General features: G+C 55.1%; 1 protein-coding gene across 1 annotated transcript; it reads right to left on the bottom strand.

Moving 5' to 3' along the window:
• Nucleotides 1-62: 62 nt before the first annotated feature.
• S100A10 (S100 calcium binding protein A10) lies at nucleotides 63-17243 on the bottom strand. The gene is made up of 3 exons (XM_073323453.1): nucleotides 17095-17243; nucleotides 5732-5884; nucleotides 63-528 (listed from the first exon to the last, which is right to left on the bottom strand). The coding sequence occupies exons 2-3, from the start codon at nucleotides 5861-5863 to the stop codon at nucleotides 367-369; spliced, it is 294 nt and encodes a 97-aa protein (XP_073179554.1). The 5' UTR covers nucleotides 5864-5884; nucleotides 17095-17243; the 3' UTR covers nucleotides 63-366.
• Between the last annotated feature and the right edge of the window lie 1372 nt (nucleotides 17244-18615).

Below are 18615 nucleotides of genomic sequence, written 5' to 3'. Positions count from 1 at the left end.
GACTCGCTCTAGAGTGACGCAGATCAGACAAGGCCGGTGCAGAGAAAAAAAACTATATGCTGTTGGGATTTAAAAAAAAAACAAAGGGAGGGATTCTTTATTGTAAGGCAAGGCATGGATACAATATAGAAATCATAAGCTGCTCTGGGGCGGGGATAGCAGGCTCTCTCTTGCCTGTTATATGGCAACTCGTGAGTCTGTTTGCACATTCAGAGGGTCACATTGCGTCCTTGATCCACATGCCCAACTTTCCATTGGTGTCAGTGGCCAGCTGGGAGCTCAGATCCAGGCCTCAATATGGCCCTCTTTATATGGCTCGGGGTTTAGGAGTTAGGCGGGGGGAGGGGGGTGTCTCCTGTCACCTCTTCATTTTCTCCCCTTCTGCTTCATGTGTACCACAAAGTAGTCGTTGCACGCGATGGTCAGCCCAGCCACTAGCGAGAAGAAGCTCTGGAAGCCGACTCTGCCGTCCCGGCACTGGTCTAGGTCCTTCATGATTTTATCCACAGCCATGGGGTCTTTCTGGTTCTGGGAAGGGAAAATACATGAAAGAAAAAGCAGAGGGGGGCTGTGAGTAAATGGAGCTGAATTTTCTCCTGGCTGAATCTGCTTCGTAGCAAGAGCGTGGGAGCCTGTTTGTGTGTCCATCCATGCTGGTGGCTCCATAGATCTTCATCTATCTGTTCATCCCCCCGTCCCACTGGCTCCATATCCATCCCTCCCTCTGTCCATCCCAGTGGCTCCCTATCCCATCATCTATCTGTTCATCCCTCTGTCCCACTGGCTCCATATCCATCCATCCATCCTTCTGTCCATCCCAGGGGCTCCATATCCATCCATCCATCCATCCCTCTGACTCCATATCCCTTCATCTATCTGTTCATCCCTCCATCCCACTGGCTCCATATCCATCCATCCCTCTGTCCATCCCAGTGGCTCCACATCCCATCATCTATCTGTTCATCCTTCCATCCATCTCAGTGTTTCCATAGCTTATCTGTGTGGGGCTTTGTATAGTGCCCATCATTGTGGCATCTGGGCATCTCTTTAAAAAGACACATGCTGCCCAGTCTTTCCACTTTCTCCCTGCTCTGACATTCCCCATACATCCTAGTTTCCCTGTGCCGGTCTTTCAGGCTCCAATCTGAGTGGATGGGAGGGGCTGCCTTCATGAATCAGCTTGGAATTGGGGCCCTAAAACCCTGCAAGTTCCTTGGGTCGTGGGCAGTCTCCTTATTGGTGCATTGAACACCCCCAAGCCCCGGTAATAACTAACAACAATCTTAATTTAGCTTCAAACTCTTTCTCCCTCCACTCCCTGCAGTGTTCATAACTCAGACAGGCCGGTGCATTCCCCCGAAACTGACTGGCCTATATCCCATGCTGAACCACGGTGACTAGCAGTAAAACTCCCCCCGCCCTGTACAGAAGCTCAAGGGGTGCACATGTGGATTTCAGACCCTGTGCTGGCGTGAGTCTCTTCCTTGCGTAGCACACATCAGGCAACGCTCCCGTCCTGAGCGAGATACAAACGCTGAGCAGCGAATGTAAACTAGCTTTCAAAAATGCTTCTCCTTTCACCCCCCGCGGCCGGAGCTAAGGACGCCAATGGGCCCAGCCCTCTGAGCGCTGCGGGCTGCGTGCACGACGTACTGATGAAGCTGTGGTTCCTGCGGGCTCCTTGCCCTGGGGAGGCTTGGAACCCACAGCTGCCGGTTTCCGTTAGGCATGTGATCAAGCACCTAGTAGATCATTTAGTCTCTTCCCCACCCACGACCGGACCCAGTGGTACATTTCTTAGTGCTTTTAAATGTCTGAAGTCATGTAGCTTTCACTACATCCCGTGGGAACATGAGGACTGTCAGAAGAGAGCAGATCAGGGCCCACCGAGCCCGGTATTCTGTCTCCAGCACCAGCTGCTTCACAGGCAGATGCAAGAGAGCCTGAACTGATGATGGGATAACCTGCTACCAGGGAAAATCTCCTCCAAACCCCATCACTTAGAGGTTAGCTCATGGCCTGAACCACAAGAGTTTAGATGGATCACCTCCTAGGCAGCTCTCACCGGGCCAGACTCTCTGTTGATGTCAATCAGTGTTGCTCTGTTAAAGTCAATGAATCTAGGCAGATTTACACCAATTGAGGATCTGGTTCAGTGTCTGGAAACTTGTCCTGCCTTCACCTAAGTTTCCTTTTTCTTAATGTCCTCTCATTATTCTCAGCTCTACCATCCAAAATCATCCTGTCGTGCCCAGCACAACGGGGTCCTGGTCCGTGAAGGGGCACAAGTGCTAATAGCTTCTCAGTGTGCTCTTGAGGGTTCAGATCTCAGGTAGGGACAGCGGCAATGCTCAGTGTTTGAGTATTTAAAATGAGTCTTGAAGAAAGTTTCCAGGGAAATCAATAGCACCATTTTACACTTCTGGGCTGCTGAAGGATCTCAGAGCGCATCACAACCTTTCACCAAGGCTCACTGCACATCTCTGGGAGGCAGGTGAACTTTATGAGTGGGAAACTGAATGACAGGGCAGTTAAGTGACTTGGGCAGGGTCATACAGTGAGTCAGTAGCAGACCTGGAACTAGAACCCCTGCTCGAACCACTGTCCAAACATTCCTTTCCTAGAGAAGGAAACAGATGCCAGGAGTCCTGAGCCCTAGTCCCCACTCCTCAGATTTCCAGTGTCTTGATAGGTAAGTTCCTGTATATTTTGTCTTTCGATTGGGGGGTGGGGGTGGTAAATCCACAGTGGCATTGCTCCAATGTAGTGTGAATGCTAACTGTGATGTAGGCGCGCAGCACTTAGAATGAATGGCAGGTACTGTTTCCTGCAGGATCTGTTGCAATGGGACGGTCTCCCAGGCAGAGGAAGGAGACATTTAAAGCTGGCACATGCATTGCAAGGAGTGCGCGCGCCCAGGGCTGGGGACATGGGCTTTTCGCTCTGGTTTCTAGGATCTCTTCTAATGAGACATTCTGGATGTGATCCTGGAGGACATCGATTTCTGTGCTCTGGCAGTGAAATTTCACCCTGTACCGAGGCCTGGGCCCCCTGAGTCCAAGCACAAGGGGTCTGGAGGATGCAGGTGGGAGGAACCTTTTGCCCCATGGCTTGCAATAAACAAATAGACAAATAAACTCTGTGCATCCAGGCCACCCGCCAAGCTTATCCAGTGGGTTCACACAAAGCAATGGCTGGTGAGCTCTGCGCCCGGCCCACCATCTGCAAGCAACCACAGTGTTTGCTTTACAGACTGAGGAAACAGAACCCCAAGCCGTGAGCCCGGCTGTGCGTGATAAGCAGCAGCGTGTGTGTTCCAGATGCTCCAGGCTGTTGCCACTCCAGCCGAGGACCTCTTAGCTCTGCTCTCTACCCCATACACCTGGACTGACAGGGTGTGATGCGCCTCAGCAAGGAGCCAAGCACTGAATTAGGTGAGAGGACCAAGCACAGGTTCAGATCTCCCAAATATTGGTGTCAACGTGGACCTCGAGGGCGTCATTCGAGAATTACACCGGGGTACCTGAGATCAGAATACATCCCCTACAGCAACCTCAGTCCTGTCCCTGCATTCATTCTGGATCTACGCCGGTGCCGCTGGGATCAGAAGCTGGCCCCATGTCTCTGATTGCTCTCGTGGCGGTAAAAGCAAGGCTGGGGCTTTGAAGGGAGTTAGGCACACAGCTGTCCTTGACAGCCCATGGGATTTAGGTGCCTCTGAAAACCCAGACTAGATCAGTTACAGGGGATGGGCCACATCCAGCCTTGGGGGTTCGCAGGAGCAATGCCACTGGATGGCACCTGCTTATGCCAGCTGCAGGTGAGGCCCTGCCATGGAGGTGACTGTATCCCTGGGGCAGGGGGTAACGGGAGGACTACAGAGCACTGGTTAATTGCCGATGATCTCAATATGCATCCACATAGTGGGATGGATACCCGGGGGCTGGAGCATTAAATACCAATCTCTGATTATATCAGCCTGTGCCACCCACACCAGCTTGCACAATAACCTGGCCTCTGTGAACGCTAGACGCACAGGCAGGGAAGACAGTTATCTACAAGAACCTTGGGATGCCTAGCCCCGGGAGGGAGTATTGCCTAATGGTGAGAGCGGGGGTTTGGGAGCCTGGGCTCCTGGGTCGTATTTCCAATTCTGCCACTGACTAACTGTCTGATCCTGGGCAAGTCACTTAACTGCTCCATGTTATTCATGCTGTATTACACCTCCTGAGAGGCGACTCCAGTCACTGCTCAGACATTGTGTCATTCCTCAGTTACAGGATCGCAGCTGGGTGCTCGGGAGATTTACTGGGGGGCAGGAGGGGGGAGTGTTGCCCACCTGCCATTCTCACAGGTCTGTCCTGCAGCCGTCTTCTTGCTTTGGACAGCCAAGGAGCAGGGAGAACGCAGTGCACCAGGCTGCAGGGTTATTAATAGCCCAGCACATAGCAGGCTGTTACCAAAATGCTATTGTCTTGGACGATGCATCATTTATCAGGAAGGGAACACACTGCCCAGAGTCTCTCCACATTGTCTGTGTCACCCGCGAGCTGATAAATGGCAGGGAATCGAGTGCAGCAGTGACCCCACCCCTGCAGAGCCTCCTCTGCTGGAGGCGGTTGTGAGTCCTGGCTTCCGCGGTGCATGAATGCCACAGGGGCTGGGAGGGGGCGAAGGGGCCACTTGCCTCTCCGTGCCGCAGCTGGGAGTTTTCAAACCCAATGCCGGGGCCAATCCAAAGCCATGGGAACGTGGCCACTGGCTTCAATATGATCAGGCCTTTTCGAGAGACAAGAGTGAGAGCATCTTGGGGCTAGAAGCCGGAGGGCCAAATTCTCCAGTGCAACCCGTAGGGACTCGAGGTGGAGTTGCCCTGGGGTAACAGGGCAGATCTCAGCCCAGAGACAGCTCCTCCTCATTCATCCTGGCCCCTCCCCTCCCTCCGCTTCAAAGGCAGCAGTGAAGCAGGAAGGAGCCCACCACACCTCCCCCCTAAAGCCTATCCCATACTGGGGAAATGCAGCCACCTCTGGGGAGAAGCCTGGCAGCCAGCTTACGCCAACAGCCATGCACCCAGGCTGAGGTTTTCAAAGCCAGTCAGCTGCCTTTGCCACGTGGCTTCCTTTGACGTGAACAAACAGCAAGCTGAAGGGCTAAATTCCATAGCTGGCTTTGATTGAGCGAGTCAAAGAAGAATTTTTCGGAGGGGAAATCGTCCGAGCATTATTTTACATGGCTACTGCGGCAGCACCGAGAGGCCAGCTGGGTCGTGCCCTCATTTTGAGGGCAGAATAGTTTCTTCATTTGCAGTGAGAGTTTAGCTGGAAAAATTATAATCACTCAACCTGGAATTTGACCGGGACTCTGTCTGTCTGGATCCTATGCTCTTTCTTTTTTGACCCTTGTCTGTCCTGTCCCATCTAGTCCATTTGCCCGTCCTCCCTGCTCTGTCTGACTTCTCTGATATGGTACCTGAACACCTTACCCTGACTTGTAAAAACCAGCTAAAGTATAAACCGGTTGGGACCTTAATTTTGCCTCTGAAGGTGCTTCCAGCTGCACAGCGCCCCCTAGCACCACCCTGGAGCATCACTGCTCAGTCCTGGCCTGGAGGGATGAGCGTCGCCCCCCCGCCCCCAAATCACCAGCCACTGGGACGAGCCAAGTCCCTCAATGGACCGTGACAGAAGGGATTAATCAGCAAATGAGCTTATCGGCATTTCTGACTCACATCCAAAAACCCAGGGAACTCCTTGTCCATCAGCACCCGGAGATCTTCTTTCGTCAGGTAGTTCTTGTCACCGGCGAATTTGTGGAAGGTGAACATCAGCGTCTCCATGGCATGTTCCATCTGAGATGGCATCTTTGCGCGGGTCTTTTGAGCCTGCCCAAGCGGAGAGAAATAGCACAGACAACAGTTAGCTTTGTTTTGTCTCAATAGCTGAACTCAGTTTTATCCCAAGGAGCAGGACCCCCCCATGCTAATTACTATGAGGGACGTGGGCTGTGCCGTTCGGATTCGTAGCTTTCGAGGTCAGAAGGGTCCCCATTAGATCATCTGTTCTCACCTCCTGAATATTGCAGGCCACAGAGCTTTACCCTTCTACCCCTGTATTGAGCCCAATAACGTTTGACTAACGCATCTTCCAGAACGGCCTCCAGGCTGGATCTGAAGACATCACGACATGGAGAATCCACTGTTCCCCTCAGTAGTTTGCACCCTTATGATTAAAAACCGGTGCCTCGTTTCTAACACATCTGCCAAAGCTGCTAGCTAGTTAGGTTCTTACTCCCGCAGGCAGCCATCCCTGTGGGTTCTGAGCGCTCAGACCCGAATGGAAACTTTCCGTGGGTTCAAAAACCTGTTGCCAACGTTGTCGTATTTCTACATCTGCCTAGTTTTTAGAGGGGGTGGAGAACTGCTGGGATACAGAGAGGCAGACGCTGGAGAGGCCAGGAGAGTTGGGATAAAGGTCGGATCAACGTCCAAACCTCTGGACTTCCTTCCCATTTTAGCTCTGCTCGGCACGATGCTCACAGTCGCTGGCTTGTGCAGCTGGAGCGAAGGATTTCATTGCACAATAAATTCCTTCCCGCCTCAGCAGTTAACCCCCGATCAAACTGATACAATACACAGTCTCACCCCAAAGGCAGGACATTCTAGAACACCAAAAGGAGAACAAAATGTACCAGGGGAACTATACTCTCCTAACTCACAATACAGTTTATGGGACAAAAACCTGCTTTGGATGGGGGCAGCGTGGAGAGTTTGGTTTAAATTAGAAAATGGGGGAGTGACTGGACAATCGCTGTGATTTTTCTTTCGTGTTCCAGCACTAGGGAAACGACTACGTCTCCCAGCTATTTCTGTCCAGGTCGCCTGATGCCTTGAAACTTTAGAGATGGTTTAGGTATTTTCAAGGGAAACCCTGGGTTAAAGCACTGGTGAGAAATGGTTAGAACAGAGGTGAGCAAACTACGGCCCGTGGGCCATATTCAGCCCGCGGGACCCTCCTGCCCGGCCCCTGAGCTCCTGGCCCGGGAGGCTCGCCCCCGGCCCCTCCCCTGTTGTACCCCTCCCCACAGCCTCAGCTCTCTGTGCCTCTGGCACAATCCTCTGGGCGGGGGGCTGTGAGGTCCTGGGGCAGCGCAGCTCGGTGATCTGTGCAGCGCAGTGTGTGGCTGGCTCCAGGCAGCGCGGTAAGGGGGCAGGGAGCAGGGGGTTTGGATAGAGGGCAGGGAAGTTCAAGGGGATGGTCAGGGGGCGGGGGTGTGGATAAGGGTCAGGGCGGTCAGAGGGCGGGGAATGGGGGGGTTGAATGGGGGCAGGGGTCTCGGGGGGGGCAGTCGGGGCGGGGGTCCCAGGGGCGGTCAGGGGTTGGATGGGGCAGGGGTCCTGGGGTGGGGGGGGCATCAGGGGGCAAATGTAGGGGGCGGGGGCCAGGCCACGCCTGGCTGTTTGGGGAGGCACAGCCTCCCCTAACCGGCCCTCCATACAATTTCCGAAACCCGATGCAGCCCTCAGGCCAAAAAGTTTGCCTGCCCCTGGGTTAAAAACTGACTCATAACGTACTGCGGAGAGATTCGTAGATTTCAGAGCCAGAAAGGTCCATTATGATCATCTAATCTGACCTAGCACAGGACCAGGACATGGAATTTTATCCCCTTATTCCTGAGTCAAGGTCAAGAACTTGTGCTTTGAGCCACAGTTAATTGTTCAAAATATAAATCCCCATGAAACTCACCTGAGACAAGCTTAATATAAAAGCAAAAGACACGGCTAACAGCTGATTTTCCTATCTTATGCCTTTCGTAGCAAGATCCTTAGGAGCTCAACAATCTCTGCAAACTACTTAATAAAATTATGAGCCAAAAGCTGCCAGCGCACGTATCCTAGGGCAGATTTCCAGCCTGTATATTCCAGGAACACTTCTCCCACCACTAAAATGCAATCACCTCTGGGGTGGAACATGGCAGCTGTTTATCAACTCATGGTAACGCTATGCAGCAAGACATTAGAGAATGTCCCACAGCGATCAATCCCCCTGAGAGGGGATGGAGTGGGTGATGTAAGAGGGCTTCTCGCCCCCTCCCCCTCTCTAGCATCTATGAATATGTGATTCACAGCAGCTTGGGACAGGAAGTAAAGACGATTTCTATTTCCTGGGGTAATTTGGGGGTGAGCAGGATGCAACTAGTGGAGTGGGTGTATAGCTGAGATGCATGTCCAGGCTAAGGAGAAACCTGACAGGTCTTAAAATACCCAGGAGCCATGCCTAGCAGCATGTGTGTCCCCAAACTGGTTACCCTGTACACTACACAGCCATACGGAGCAGCGGATGTCTGGAGAGCAAGCTTAACAGAAAGACTTGACCAGAGTCAGTAGGGAAAGCAAGGCTGGTTGGTAAACGCTGTGGATTTTTTTTATGAATTGTCAAAGCAAAGTCTTTCAAGGGAAGATTCCTTTCTCTGCCCCCCACCAGGAACGGGAGACTTTGATCCATTGCCAAATCCAACTGCCTCGTACACTGCTGGGTAGCGAAGAGAAGTGAGAACAGGGGCGTGGAGCAAATGCTGCAATCCCATGAGTAGGGCCTCCAGGGGTGGGGGAAGAGTAATCGCTTCCAAAGCTCTTTAAAAAAGTCCTCCTCGAGCCATCTTTGCTGTGGGTGAAAGCAGCTTTTCTGCCGGGATCCCTTGTTGGTGTTTTACAAGAATATAGCCCTGTCTCGATGGTGTACATGGTAACATGCCTTGGGATGCTCCTTCCTTTAAAAAGTAGAGATAGATGAAAGACGACAGACAGAGGGAACCAGCTGGCTTGAGGAAGTGTGAATGGGACATGGAACCTCTCTTTCCCTGGTCATCTGGTGCAAATACATCAGTAACAACATCTCACTGATGCTGGGTGTGTCTCACGTGCAACGTGTTTGCTGGGTCTCAGTCCCTTTCTTAGTGGCCAAACATTCCCGGCACGGAGAGCATCCTTATAATGTGTCCTCCTGTCCCAGCAGAGAACTCCCTCTCCAACCTCCAGAGGGGGTCCCCTGAGTATGTGGGCGGGGCGTGTTGGTGGGAGAGCGACGGGGACGCTTGATGGGCTGGGATAACGGATGAGCCAACCCGCAGCACCTCGGGATGGACAGCGCCATGGAGAATTCGCCAGCATGAAGGCTCCGCTGGCAGGGTAAGGGTTAAAAAGTTTGCTCAAGGGAATCCGTTCCAGAGTGGGCAGCAGATTGCTGCAAGCTGAGCAGCAGCTTCCTCCTCTGGGGAGCCAAGGGACTTTGGCCAAGAACGCCTCCCAGAGAGCAAAATCACCCCCCAACGTCAACCACATGCTCGGCAGGCCTCAGAGAGCTGATCACAAGGCGTGTGCGCTCCCCACCCCACCCAGAGGAATGCAAAGGGAGGGGAAGGACTGCCTTCTGGGCTACATGCCCCCAGGGGTGTTAACAGCTGCTGCCCTCCATCGGGGACCCTAGGGAAAGGAGCCCCGCAGACACTCAGCGCATCCGTGTGCCAACAAACATGAGGTACAAGCGATTCCACTAGTGCACAGCGAGTCCCCCACACGCACATCCCCTCCCTGCGCCACGCGCTGCTCTGAGCCCCTTGGAAGGGATCAGGAGCGAACCGCGTCATCCCTGAGCATTGAGACGCGCCAAGGGGTCTGTGGGGGCGGGGTACGGACCTGGCACCCAGCCTGCTCCCATCCGGCGAGCAGGGATTTCTCTGGAAGACTCTGAAGTCTGAGGGATGTTAGTTCCAAGTGCTCAGCGTTGGGGGAAACGTTTCCGGCCTCCCCCAGGGTACAGTGGGATAAATGAAGGGAGCCGGCAGCCAGTGCACGGGGCATGCCGCCTGCTCTGCCCAGGCCTCGTTCCTTTGCCAGGCAGTTGTTGGCCCAGCTGGGCATTTGTGATGGCTTTGGAGCTGCACCAAAGAGGCCCTCAGCCTGTTCTCGGCTTTTAAGGACAGCCACCAAAAAAATCTCACCACGCTCACAGCTGCCATTTTTCCTCCTCCCCGAGGACCGTTATTTTGGCCCCCTTCGGAAGACATGGTCCCCGTGGTCCCCGTCCTCTGCTGTTCCATTGCAAAGGCGGATGCACGAGTTGCACGAGTTCTAGGGCACGGATGCAGGAGTTAACAGCCCGCTTCATGGCGGACACTTGCTCCTTCCTAGGGGCGACTTCTGCCTGGCGCCCGCCTGCGACACTGGTCATGCTATTGCCCACGGCATTCGGCAGTTCTCCCCTGTCCTCTCGCCCCTTGGGGTGAATTAGCAGAGCCCTGCCATCACTCCAAGCTCAGGGCGCAAAACCTGGCCAACAGGCCGCGCCTAAGAGCTCAATATTATCTTTTGGGGGCCGTAATCTCGGCCCCTCCTGGGCCACTTCGCCTCGCGCAGACTCCTCGCGAGGAGATGGGAGCGAGCACCAGCCGCCTCTCCTCTATCTCTGCCGATCCGAGCTACTGCAGTCTTTCCGGGAAGTTGTTTTGCCATTCGGCCTTGGGAGAAAGAGGAAAACCCCGAAGGGCAGGCAGAGGGGATCGGGCAGGCTCCGAAATCAAAGCAATTGGGTCCTTGACCCCCTTCGTAGGTGAATGTCTGGCAGCGTCAGGCCAGAGATGAACTGAGGGGGTTGGAGTTCAGGCCGGGCGTCCCGTCTGGGGTCGAGCTTGATGGTTGCAGAATCCTACCAGCTGCTGTGATGAGATTCCAGCCGCCGAGTTCAGCTCCTCTGACCACATGGCCACCATCTGGCGTGGGGACCGACCTGCCATTCTCCGCTGTTCCTGTGTTATCCCTGTGTGACCCACTGTGGAGTGGGTGCGAGAGCATGTTACACGGCCAGCTAGAGAGGTTTAGGTTGGGCTGTCGCATCTCATGCTTCTAGCTGTGGAGATCCTGGTACCGTGGCCAGTCGAACGGGGCACTTGGAAGTGATACGACTCTGAAACTGGGAGAGAAGCGTGGCTTGAGGTCCTGATGCAGACCCGTCTCCAATGAGGGCCCCAACTCATCTATTCCCTCAGGCCATATTGTTCTCTCTGGTCCATTTCCCATGGATGCGGTGCTCATGCCATCCTTTAGAATAGAGGCTGGGGTGGGAAGTGAGAGGCCCGTAGCAAGGGAAAAACTCCCCAATTCCAGTTGTGTAACAGGTGGGTGACAATCAGCAAGACAGGAGGGATGCAGCCAAGCCAGTATTCCTTGGGAGCTGTGTTTGGCCCCTGCCTGTCCAACCCAGGGCAGGGCAAAGCCTACAATGAGAGCGTCTGAGCAAATACAATGAAACAGCATCTAAAGCTCCAGCCCCATCCCAGCGGTGGGAGTTTGCTGGGGCCCCACGCAGGCAGGGTTTGTTTGCTGACAGGGCGGGATGGAAAAATAAACCCAGGGCAGGATGGAAAAATAATCCTGATGTGTGATAAACAGGACTCTGTTGTTTCTGGCCAGGTTCTCCTCTCCCCCTGAAACTGCAGTCCACACTGGAGCACTGCAGGTCACCACACCCCACCCACCCCCCATCCCAGGGTGTCCTCCCTGCCCCTGCCAGGCCTGAGCTAGTATTTTCCAGCCCTGCTGAAAAGTAGCCAGCAGAGCCTCTGAGGAAATGACTCAGGTTGTTCCATCTCCATCCAGGAGCAGGATCAACCTGTCCTGGGCTGGTGGGTTTTCTGCTGCCTCAAACAGTCAGCACAGCCACCAAAGCTGGGGACAGATAGCAGAGGAACTGCGCAGGATGACACCCAACCAGCCTGGGGACGGGGAGGGGAACGCCAGGGACAAAGCTCTTCACGGAGACCCCTTCCCACCTGTCATAAATATAAAGGGAAAGGTAACCACCTTTATGTATGCAGTAACATCAAGCCCCTCCTGGCCAGAGGTACAGAATCACTTACATGTAAGGGGTTAATCAGTTCAATTAACCTAGTTGACTCCTGACCAGAAGGACCAATGGGGAAAGAAGATACTTTCAAAGCTGGGGGAAGATTTTGTTTGTGCTCTTTTTTTGTTCCCTCTCAGGACAAAGAGAGAGACCAAGCAGGTAACCCAGCTCCTACGGAAATGATACAGCTAAAATTCCAGAAATTGTAAGCAATAGCAAGGAAATGCATTAGATTATCTTTTGTTTTAGCTTGTGAATTTTCCCTATGCTAAGAGGGAGATTTATTCCTGTTTTGTAACTTTGAAGTTGAGCCTAGAGGGGAATCCTCTGCGTTTTAAATCTTTTTATTACCCTGTAAAATGACCTTCCATCCTGATTTTACAGAGGTGCTTTGTTGACTTTTTTCTTTATAATCAAGTTCTTCTTTTAAGAACCTGATTGGTTTTTAGTGTCCTAAAAACCCAAGCATCTGTGCTCACCTTGTTAACCTATTGGTTGGTATATTATTCTCAAGCCTCCCCAGGAAAGGGGGTGAAGGGGCTTGGGGGATATGGCTCCAAGTGGCCCCTCCCTGAAAACCCAAGCATCTGTGCTCACCTTGTTAACCTATTGGTTGGTATATTATTCTCAAGCCTCCCCAGGAAAGGGGGTGAAGGGGCTTGGGGGATATGGCTCCAAGTGGCCCCTCCCTGAATGTTTGTTTAAATCACTTGGTGGTGGCAGCAATACCATCCAAGGACAAGGAAAGGAATTTGTGCCTTGGGGAAGTTTTTAACCTAAGCTGGTGAAATATAAGCTAGGGGGGGTCTTTAATGCGGGTCCCCACATCTGTACCCCAGAGTTCAGAGTGGGGAGGGAACCCTGACACCACCCATTCTCGGTCAGACGCTAGCCTGGCACTTGAAAGCCCTGGGTTCAAGTCCCTGCCTCACCACAGGCTTCCTGTGTGGGTCACTTAGCTCCTCGTTGCCTCAGTTTCCCATCTGTAAAATGGGCGCTGTGAGGATAAATACACCAAAGATTGGGAGATGCTCAGATACTACAGCCATGGGGGTCAGGTAAGCACGATAGCAAAATGTCCCCTTCTAGTGAGTTGCACTAGGATGATCCGTTTGTATAGCAGTAGCATCTAGTAGCCCAGTTGTCGGCAAGGGCCCAGCCATGCTAGGTGTTGTACAAATACATAGCAAAGAGACAGCCCCTGGATAGTCTGTTGCAAATCACTGGAAGAAAAAGACGAATCTCCCAGTTAAATCCCATTTGGGAAGCACGGATCATAACAACACTGAGCTCTTCTATACGGCTTGCATCTGCAGATCTCAAAGCACTTTGCAGAGGAGGGTTAGTGTCATTAGCCCACATGACCGAGGCCCAGAGGGGGGAAGGCCCACATTTTCCAAAGCAGAGGCCCTACCTCAGGGACGCTCTAGTTGTTGTCCAGAAAGCATCTTTTTTTAAAAAAAAGAAAGCTCAGGTTCTCATGGTCCCAGATCCTGAAATCAACCAATCAATGGGAGTTAGGGGCCTAAATACCTTTGAGGCTCTGGGCCATGGCTCCAGAAACTGGGGCTTTGAGTAAAACACCAAATATTGTAAAACTGGCCATAAAATGTCAAGAGTGGACACAAGGATGTCTAGTAATAGCTGTGTGGCCTAGTAATTAGAGCAATGGACTGAGAGCCAGAACTCCTGGGTTCTCTTTCCTGGTGGGAGTGGTTAGAGAAGTGCAGAGACAGGGCTTCTGGGTTCTATTCCTGGCTCTGGGATGGTTACTGGTTACAGCACATGGCTGGGGGGCAGGACTCCAGGTTCTATTTCTGACTCCGCCCATGCGACCACGGAGTGAGGCTCCGTGCCTCGATTTCCCCATCTGTTAAATGCTGCCTCTCCTGTGAGGTCTTCGGATGCAACATGATAAATAAGGACACAGCATTCGGACTGAATTATCCAAACACAGCAGGGCTGCCTTAGAGCGGAGCGGTTTTTGTATTCCCTTTCAGAGCAGCGTCTGTCTCAGCAGGATTGCAGCCTGCTCCTTGCCAGGCCTGGGGACTGTCCTGTAGCACTACTGAAGCCAGTGGGCCAGATCCCCAGCTGGTGTGAATCAGTATAGTGCCACTGAGGTCAATGCCAACTGGCACCAGCTGAGGATCTGGCCCTTGGCCCTCCTTAGTTCTGCATTTGCTTTGCCCTGAGATCTGCAGCTGGTGTCTGAAAACCTCCATGGGAAAAACAGGAAGCCCAGCCCAGCTTGGCAGTTGTGCCCACTGTGCTCGGGGCTGCTTGCCTGGAAAATTGGCCAGAGCCCCTCATCAGCTCCACATTCGAACTTCACTTGGAAAAAGCCCCGGGAACAGAGTGGCAGGCCCATCCCTCCAGATCCAGGAAAGAAGGGGGGCTGGAATGCAAGTCTCCTCAAAGGACCTCTGTTCCTGGATCGTCAGCTGGGGCTCATGCCAGCTCCGCTGCATTGTTCTGTCCGCTAGAGTCTGGCAGGGCGTGCACCATTCTCAGTCTGAGAACAACACCACCCCTAAGATCCTGCCTGAGGCAGCCTCCAGCCCAAGGGCAGGTTCTGAGGAGCAGATCAGAGAGATCCTATTGAAAGGAGCCTTCCCAGAGCAGGCACTGGACTGGAATCCAGACTGTGAGTGAAGCGGGAGGGAGCCTTCTTCCCAAAGGGTTATTCAGCCAAGTCACGGACCCAGCTCTCCGTCCCTCCCTGCCCGGGACATGCCCAGTGACAAAGTCTGGGTTCTTAGGAATGGGAGCCTACCCACACACACCGGCACAAAATGGGTGGAACTCAATTCCACTGGGATGAGTCAGGGGAGCATCTGGAGCATTCCCAAAGGGCATCTCCCTCTGCAGGGCAACCCCAGCCCAGCCCCAACAAGGAAACCGGCGCTGTGCAGAGAGAGAGCAGCAAGCAGGGAGGTGGCAAACAAATATTTGAAATACGTCATACATTTTTAACAAGTGAGTACAATTAACCATTGGAACAATTGACCAGGAGTCAGGGTGGATTCTCCATCACCAGCCACTTTTATCTCAAGATTGGGTGGGTTTTTTTTTTAAAGAAAGATCTGTTCTAGTTCAAAAGGAGAAGTGGCCTTGGTATCTATGAATCAAACCAGGCTCCCAGCAAGAAAAGCAACTCCGGCTGGAAGCCTGGATCCTTGGAGTGTCTGAGCAGCGCTTGGAAAAGAACATGAATGCATCCGATGAAGTGAGCTGTAGCTCATGAAAGCTTAAGCTCAAATAAATTTGTTAGTCTCTAAGGTGCCACAAATCCTCCTTTTCTTTTTGCAGATACAGACTGACACGGCTGCTGCTCTGAAACCTGGAAAAGAACAGCGTGTCCTCAGAACCTGCCCCATGTGGTAAAAACTGGCTGGCTTTCGACGCTGTGATTACACGTCCCTGCACGTAACCACCTCTCTCTCTTCTCCATCGATCCGTCTTGCTCGCTCGCTCTATGGCAGCTGTACTATCTATAGCAAGCACCGCATTGGGGTACCTTGCGGGAGCACCGATCTGGCTCTCTTGCGCCTCTCCCTTGGCCCCACAGCAGCCATTGAAAGTGTTCAAGCTGTTTGCATCCCCTTGTAAAGCTCAGAAAGGGCCTGTCCCCTCGCTTCCCGGTTGCCCAGTGTCTGAGAGCAGGGGCCATGCCCAGGCTTCCCAGACCGTGGGACGCTCGCACCAGTTCTGCTCCGGACACGGCAGACCCCAGGCAGCGAGTTACCAGTGGAACCCCACATCCCGCTGCAGCAGGGAGTAATTTGGTCCTGACTGTCAGAGGTTCTGTGGCCTGCAGTGTGCCAGGAGGTCAGACCACACCAGATCATGATGGTCCCTTCTGATCTTAAAGTCGATGAGCTCGCGAAGGCCTTGCTCCGACTGGCGGCTGACGTGAATGGGACTGTGTAGCGTGAGTAGCTGTTCCTCACCTACACTCATGCACACACAGGGCACATTCCCCCTTTGGGGTGACTCCCCTGCGTGCAGCGGGGCTCCCCCAGGCGTGGGTTTGGCTCCATCCTGAGCACTAGCAAAGGGGGCGTGGTCCGAGTGCTCCGAAGAGCAAAGCAACCTTCGCACTTTGCCATTGGTTAGACACACCCAAGATCTGTGGGGCAGAGGGGAGCATGGAAAGAAGAGGGGGCTGGAGAGACCCCACCCCACGCAACACATGCAAAGGGGTGCAGAACAAACCGACAAGCCCGGCTCTTCGGCACAAGGACAGGGCCCCACTAGATGCTAAAAGTCTAATCCACCTGAGCCTCCCAAAGAAAGCTGGGGTCCAGCGGCAGCTCCCAGAATCCCATCCCAGTGCAGACTTCACTCCGTCCCACGGCAACATTCACACCCGAGCGGGACCCCAGGGAGGGGACACGTCCCAGAGCCCTTTCTGTGTTGGGGGGGGGGAACATCGATGATGCCCCCACAAGTGGCACCAGCAGATAATAGTAACAAGCCTGCCCCGGATAATTCTGCCCCCATGACGGACCGACAGACCCTCTCGCCGCGGCTGCCCTCCCTGCCGAATGAGTGACGCCCCAGGCTGCTGCTCCTCGGGGTGTGTGTCCCTGCCCTGGGCGCTCTGGGCTCCTGGACAACAGCAGCAGCTACAGTGCTGGGAGTGACCACAGCATTGTGCCACCCCCACAGGGGCTGGATTGGGGCGCCCCGGCTGGGATTATGCTCCCCCCATCCCCAGGGGCAGCAGGGCTAGGGCTCCCCTCTCCTAAATCCATCTTCTGCAGCCTCCCCCAATTCCTGCAGCAGCAGGCTCTGGGGTACCCCAGCGCTCCGACTCCTGGCTGGGGGGTGGTGGGGGGGAGAGCAGAGCTGCGGCACCTCCCCCGCCCCCGTCCAGCTGAGGCATCCAGGCTGGGGGGCAAGAAGAAAGCTCAGAGCCCCCCACGCTGGGGCATGTCCACAGATGGGGGCTTTACCCCTCCCCGGGGTTAGTGCCCTGCAGGAGGAGCTGGGGGGGCAGGAAGGCAGCCCAAAGCCCCCCAGGGGGTGTCCGGAGGTGGGGGCTTTGTCCCCCCAGGTCAGTTCGCTGCAGGAGGGACTGGGGGGCAGGAAGGCAGCCCAGAGCCCCCGCAGGGGGTGTCCGCAGGTGGGGGCTTTGCCCCCCCCCCGGTCAGTTCTTTGCAGGAGGGGCTGGGGGATCCCGACTCACCTTGGCTGGGACGCAGGAGCGCAGCAGGCGTGCGGGGACCGAGGCTCAGGACTGTGGGTGGGACCGGAGCCGCCGGCCCTATAGACTCTGCCGGGGGAGGGAGGAGATCCGGGGCGGGGGAAACCTGAGGCCGGCCCGGGCGGAGCCACGCGCGGTTCCCTGCAGCCCCGAGCCCGGCTCGCTGGTGCCCCCTGCCTTTGGCACCGCGCTCCGGGCCGGCCTGCGCCCAGCCGCCGGGCGGCGAGAGCCCGTCTGCCCCCTGCCCCGCCCCGGCCGCCTGGGGCAGGGCGGGCGGAGCCGGGCCGGCCGGGGGTTGGAGGCACCAGGTGGGCGAGGGAACAGCTGGTCTGGCCCCGCGCCTGAGAGACACCGACCAGCCTTCCAGGCCAGCTGTGTGCGTCTGTCCCCGCAGCCCGCTCCTGTCTGTCCGTCCAGCCAGACCCAAACACCGCTCCTGTCTGTCCGTCCAGCTACCCGGAGACACCGCTCCTGTCTGTCCGTCCAGCCACCCCCAACACCGCTCCTGTCTGTCCGTCCAGCCAGACCCAAACACCGCTCCTGTCTGTCCGTCCAGCTACCCGGAGACACCGCTCCTGTCTGTCTGTCCAGCCAGACCCAAACACCGCTCCTGTCTGTCCGTCCAGCCACCCGGATACACCGCTCCTGTCTGTCCGTCCAGCTACCCGGAGACACCGCTCCTGTCTGTCTGTCCAGCCAGACCCAAACACCGTTCCTGTCTGTCCGTCCAGCCAGACCCAAACACCGCTCCTGTCTGTCCGCCCAGCTACCCGGATACACCGCTCCTGTCTGTCCGTCCAGCCACCCCCAACACCGCTCCTGTCTGTCCGTCCAGCCAGACCCAAACACCGCTCCTGTCTGTCCGTCCAGCCAGACCCAAACACCGCTCCTGTCTGTCCGTCCAGCTACCCGGATACACCGCTCCTGTCTGTCCGTCCAGCCAGACCCAAACACCGCTCCTGTCTGTCCGTCCAGCCACCCCCAACACCGCTCCTGTCTGTCCGTCCAGCCAGACCCAAACACCGCTCCTGTCTGTCCGTCCAGCTACCCGGATACACCGCTCCTGTCTGTCCGTCCAGCTACCCGGAGACACCGCTCCTGTCTGTCTGTCCAGCCAGACCCAAACACCGCTCCTGTCTGTCCGTCCAGCCACCCGAATACACCGCTCCTGTCTGTCCGTCCAGCCAGACCCAAACACCGCTCCTGTCTGTCCGTCCAGCCACCCGGATACACCGCTCCTGTCTGTCCGTCCAGCCAGACCCAAACACCGCTCCTGTCTGTCCGTCCAGCCACCCGGATACACCGCTCCTGTCTGTCCGTCCAGCCAGACCCAAACACCGCTCCTGTCTGTCCGTCCAGCCACCCGGATACACCGCTCCTGTCTGTCCGTCCAGCCAGACCCAAACACCGCTCCTGTCTGTCCGTCCAGCCACCCGGATACACCGCTCCTGTCTGTCCGTCCAGCCAGACCCAAACACCGCTCCTGTCTGTCCGTCCAGCCAC

Source organism: Lepidochelys kempii, chromosome 24, assembly GCF_965140265.1.
Source record: "Lepidochelys kempii isolate rLepKem1 chromosome 24, rLepKem1.hap2, whole genome shotgun sequence".
Lineage (NCBI taxonomy): Eukaryota > Metazoa > Chordata > Testudines > Cheloniidae > Lepidochelys > Lepidochelys kempii.
Note: the sequence above shows the minus strand (reverse complement) of the source record. Positions and strands in the feature narration are given on the sequence as shown.